The sequence below is a fragment of the Cryptotermes secundus genome, unplaced genomic scaffold (assembly GCF_002891405.2).
Source record: "Cryptotermes secundus unplaced genomic scaffold, Csec_1.0 scaffold13134, whole genome shotgun sequence".
Classification (NCBI taxonomy): domain Eukaryota; kingdom Metazoa; phylum Arthropoda; class Insecta; order Blattodea; family Kalotermitidae; genus Cryptotermes; species Cryptotermes secundus.
The window spans coordinates 2,546-6,898 of NW_019744189.1; the positions used below are offsets into that span (position 1 = coordinate 2,546).

The 4,353-nt window shown below is 47.9% G+C and overlaps 1 protein-coding gene across 1 annotated transcript; it reads left to right on the forward strand.

Moving 5' to 3' along the window:
• Positions 1-1,167: 1,167 nt before the first annotated feature.
• On the forward strand, positions 1,168-1,835 carry LOC111874629 (the record flags this gene model as incomplete). Its single annotated transcript, XM_023870275.1, has 2 exons — positions 1,168-1,520; positions 1,617-1,835. Coding segments are annotated over exons 1-2 (572 nt in total), but the record flags the coding sequence as incomplete, so codon positions are not given.
• Positions 1,836-4,353: the final 2,518 nt, after the last annotated feature.

Sequence of the window (4,353 nt, forward strand, 5' to 3'; positions counted from 1 at the left end):
TTTGTTTGGTTATGCGTTTATTTTGTGTTTAGGTAGAGGCCTTGCGACGAGCTGATCTCCCGCCCAAGGAGTCCTGCCTTCTGCGAAAACGATCACGACACTGAGAAATCAGCTTTGTGTTCCAAAGTGGGAGCAAGAGGAGAGGAAAAACGGGAGGACACTGATGAGAGAATGAGAACAAAGAGTAAAGAAATACAAGCGAGATACTACAGATTGAGGCTGTAGCATAAGTGAAGAATGCGAAGATGCATACAAAGCCCAATGGATTTCTTCTGGGTCCATTTAATGATTTCGAGTGACATATCCATCGTCCCGTCTCTGTCAATTCCACTGTGCTGCAGATACAAAATACTGTAGCGTGTACAGCCGTTGCTAAGCAACGGTCGAATAAACAACAGTGTTATGCAACACGTTTCTAGGGGACAGATCGGTAAACACATTCCCGCGCAGCGAATACGCACGCTACAGTAGAAGAACCCGTTTCTAAGCAACGTATCTGTAAACATACAATAAGGGTATTTTTGGAAACTGTGCTTTCTGTTCAGTCATGCAAAGTGGTCATAAAGAAGAGTTCAGTTGAGTTTCGAGACGGCAGTCTGCCAGGATACGAGCTAGGGAGCACAGGAATTGAATTTAACTGAGTCGAGACTTCGGAGTTGGAAAGTTGGCAGAATAATGGCAAGAAAGAAATTAGGCGGTGCAAAGAAGACTTCATATGTGAAACTGGTATAACTACTCTGTTATAAATCCGTTGCCACGGCTGACAAGGGTAATGCGGCCGTGGTACTGGATACGTCCGACTACAACCGGAAGATCGCCGTTCTCTTGGAGGACAAAGCCTACAAGAAGTTGAAGAAGGATCCTTCTGATGCCATAGAGCGCATGACTCTTCTTCTCCTGAAAAAGTTCCCGATTTCTCAGGAGGTGTGCCAACAGCTATGACCTCAAAGTTCCAGGCCACCTAGACTCTACAGGTTGCAGAAGATCCACAAGCCCGACGTTCCATTAAGGCCCACTGTGGTCACTACTGGCTCTCTCACCTATCTCTTGGCCAAACACTAGGCTGGTCTACTGAGCAACGACACTGGCAACTGTCCACACCACGTGAGTAACTCAATGGAATTTGTCCACACTCTGGGTTCTCTCCATGCCGATCCCCACAACATAATGGTCAGTTTCGACGTAGTGTCGCTCTTCATCAGGGTGCCTATAGAGGATACTATGGATCTGCTAGGACGACATTTCGAAGATATCTTGAGACTCTTCCACCATGTCCTGACCACCTCATGCTTCAACTTCAATGGCCAGTTCTATGAACAAACCGATGGCGTGGCGATGGGCTCGCCACTTTCTCCGGTCATCGCAAACCTATATATGGAGGACTTTGAGGAGAGGGCACTTGACTTGGCCCCACACAAGCCCCGCTGCTGGTTTCGCTACGTGGACGACACCTTCGTCATCTGGCCACACGGCCCCGACAAGCTTAAGGACTTCCTGAACCACCTAAATAGTATCCAGCAGTGCATTCAGTTCACAATGGAGACTGAAACTGAGGGCCACCTCCCCTTCCTGGATATAGATATTTACATGAGACCTGATGGTTCTCTGGGCCATAGAGTGTACAGCAAATCCACCCGTACAAACCTCTACATTAACGCTGCGTCCCACCACCACCCTTCCAACAAGCAAGCTGCACGTTCCACACTGGTGCACAGGGCTAGAGCTCTATGTGATCAAGACAGCCTACATGCGAAGTTGGTGCTCCTGGGGGATGTATTCAGGAAGAACAGGTACAGGCAGATCCACAGAGTTCTCAACCATCGGCTGAACATCAGGTATCCCGAAGATAAACAGGACTCAGTCGCCTTCCTGCCCTATGTCGGGTCTATATTCAACCGAATCAGCAGAATGCTGTCCCGGCACAACATCAAATCAGTGGGCCTGCCTCCAAAGAAATTATCTAGTTTCCTTCGGTCGGTCAAAGATAGCCTAGAACTAAGGACGTCGGGTGTATACACTATCCCATGCGAGTGCGGCAAGGTCTATATTGGGCAGACAGGCCGTCTTGTGAAACGAGGTTGAAGGAGCATCAGCAGCACATCCGTCTCGAACATCCAGACAAGTCAGCTGTTGCTGAACATAGCATCGATTCGGGACACCGCATTCACCTTCAGAATACCTCCATCCTCGCCACCTAGACCCGCTATATGGATCGCATCATTAGGGAGGCCATTGAGATTGAACTCCATCACAACCATATGCACACAGAGGTTGGGTTTTGTCTCAGCAAGTCATGGAAGCCTCTCGTCTGTTCCCTCAAGTAACCTCCGAAATACGGAAGACCATAAAGGCCAGTCAGGTCCATCGCAACCCCCGAGCTACAGGGTTAATGCCCTCCAATTAACATTCCCTTCTCTCCCGCTGACACATACTCTATACCAGCTCTGGCCCACTACCTGCTGGCCATTCCACCAGACCCTTCCCCTCCCCCTCTCTACTATTTCCCTATGCAGCCACACACCTTCTCTCCTTCTCTTATACAGCTGTGTTTACTCGAATGGATTCAGTCTGTTGCACCTGCTCTGCTGGTTCGCTCGCGGATTTCTTCTTGCCTTCTACCCTGAAGATGGAGAAGATACATTCCTCCGAAACGTCGCATAACAAAATTTATACATGGCGCCACATTCCAGAAGACGGCTTTCTTTTAAGGTAAAGTTTTTCCTGTGCTTAATTAATTAAGCACTACGCCACGAAAATGTATGGGGGAATGAAGGTATAGCTCCACCATTTTTAACCTAGGCACTAGATAGAGGTGAATGGTCAGCTTCACACACCCACCGCTTTACCTGTGGGGAAAGAGCGCCCGGTACCAATTTAATAGGAGGATGGGTAGGCCCCGAAAGTCGGTCTGGATGCGGTGGAGTAGAAAAGAACGTTGGGAATCGAAATCCGGTCGTCCAGCCCACAGTCGATCACTATACCGACTGAGCTACCCCGGATCCTCGAATAAAAGGTGCACATCATAAAATGTGGAGGTACTTGACAATGCGCCATGAATATGTATAGGAAGCGAGGAGGTAAAATTAAAATTAACTTTAGAGGTAGATAAGATCCCTACTCAGACTCCTTCAGCACCCGTGTTCAATGGTGAGCTCCAGGAAACTTTATGGACGTAGTGATTAGATGCCACATTTCCAGTGTCTCCAGCAGGAATCGAACCCAACACGCCAGTGTCAATCATCACGACTTCCTACGCAATACATCAGAGCATTCTAAATGCGATATAACAGTATTCTTCAAAACACGCTTAATCACGTGACAGTTGAAGTCTAAGAAGCGCCTTTCTGACAGGCAGCGTGCCTGAAGTCAGCAACAGAAGTTTGACCCTAAGAAGGATCATCTCTTTGTGACCACAGAACTTGATACAAAGGCATTCTCAAGGCGTATCAGCACAAGCTATCTGTTTCCTTTTCACAACTATGACGACATTTCTAACTATACGATAACCCGATAATCCACAATCAATTAGACAGACGTAGAAACAAGTGTCAAAGTCGAGGTCGACTAGGCCAAGCGCTNTTCTCCGAGTACTTCGGTTTCCCCTGCCAATCTTCATTCCACCAATTGCTCCACAATCACCCTCACCTATCATCTGGGGCTGGTACAATAGGCCAGAAGTGGCCGCAGTACAAGGGACTTAGTCCCACCCCACTAGCAATAAAAAATACCTCTATCAGATCACGACCGCTTCCTTCCAAATTTCTTCCACCTCATCATTCAGCAGTCATCCCAAACCACAACAAATTCAGAATTATAATTTTACCTGTTCTTTTGTATGTGTATGAAGAATCTCTGTTTCTGAACCTACATGACAAATCCTAAGGTACCCACGGCACGGGCTATGAAGGGCACTGTCTTCTGGGGTGTGATAACACATAGCCTGGTACGTTTCGGAGGAAACTGCTGCGCTCATTCTCAGGGCAGACGAGTGCTTTCTTTCTTGAAAGTGGAGGCAGCATATTCCTCCCGAAACGTAAGTAACATGGCATCACATTCAAGATCTAAGAGATTACATGGTGCCACCTCCCAGAAGACAGTAACAATTACAAGGCATGATCTTTATCATGTAACGTGGACAGCCAAAGCATTGCTAGGCAACGGACCAGTAAACATACGCGATACGCGCTGGCAACAACGGAACTAGGTTATACAATCCGCTTCTAGGCAACAGTTCAGTAAATACACTTCCGCGCAGGCGCAATGACGTCACACTGCAACAGTACTAGCTATCACGTAACTGGCTTTCTATTGAGCCCGTGGGCGACCGTCTCCACGCTACACCCCGCACCACGC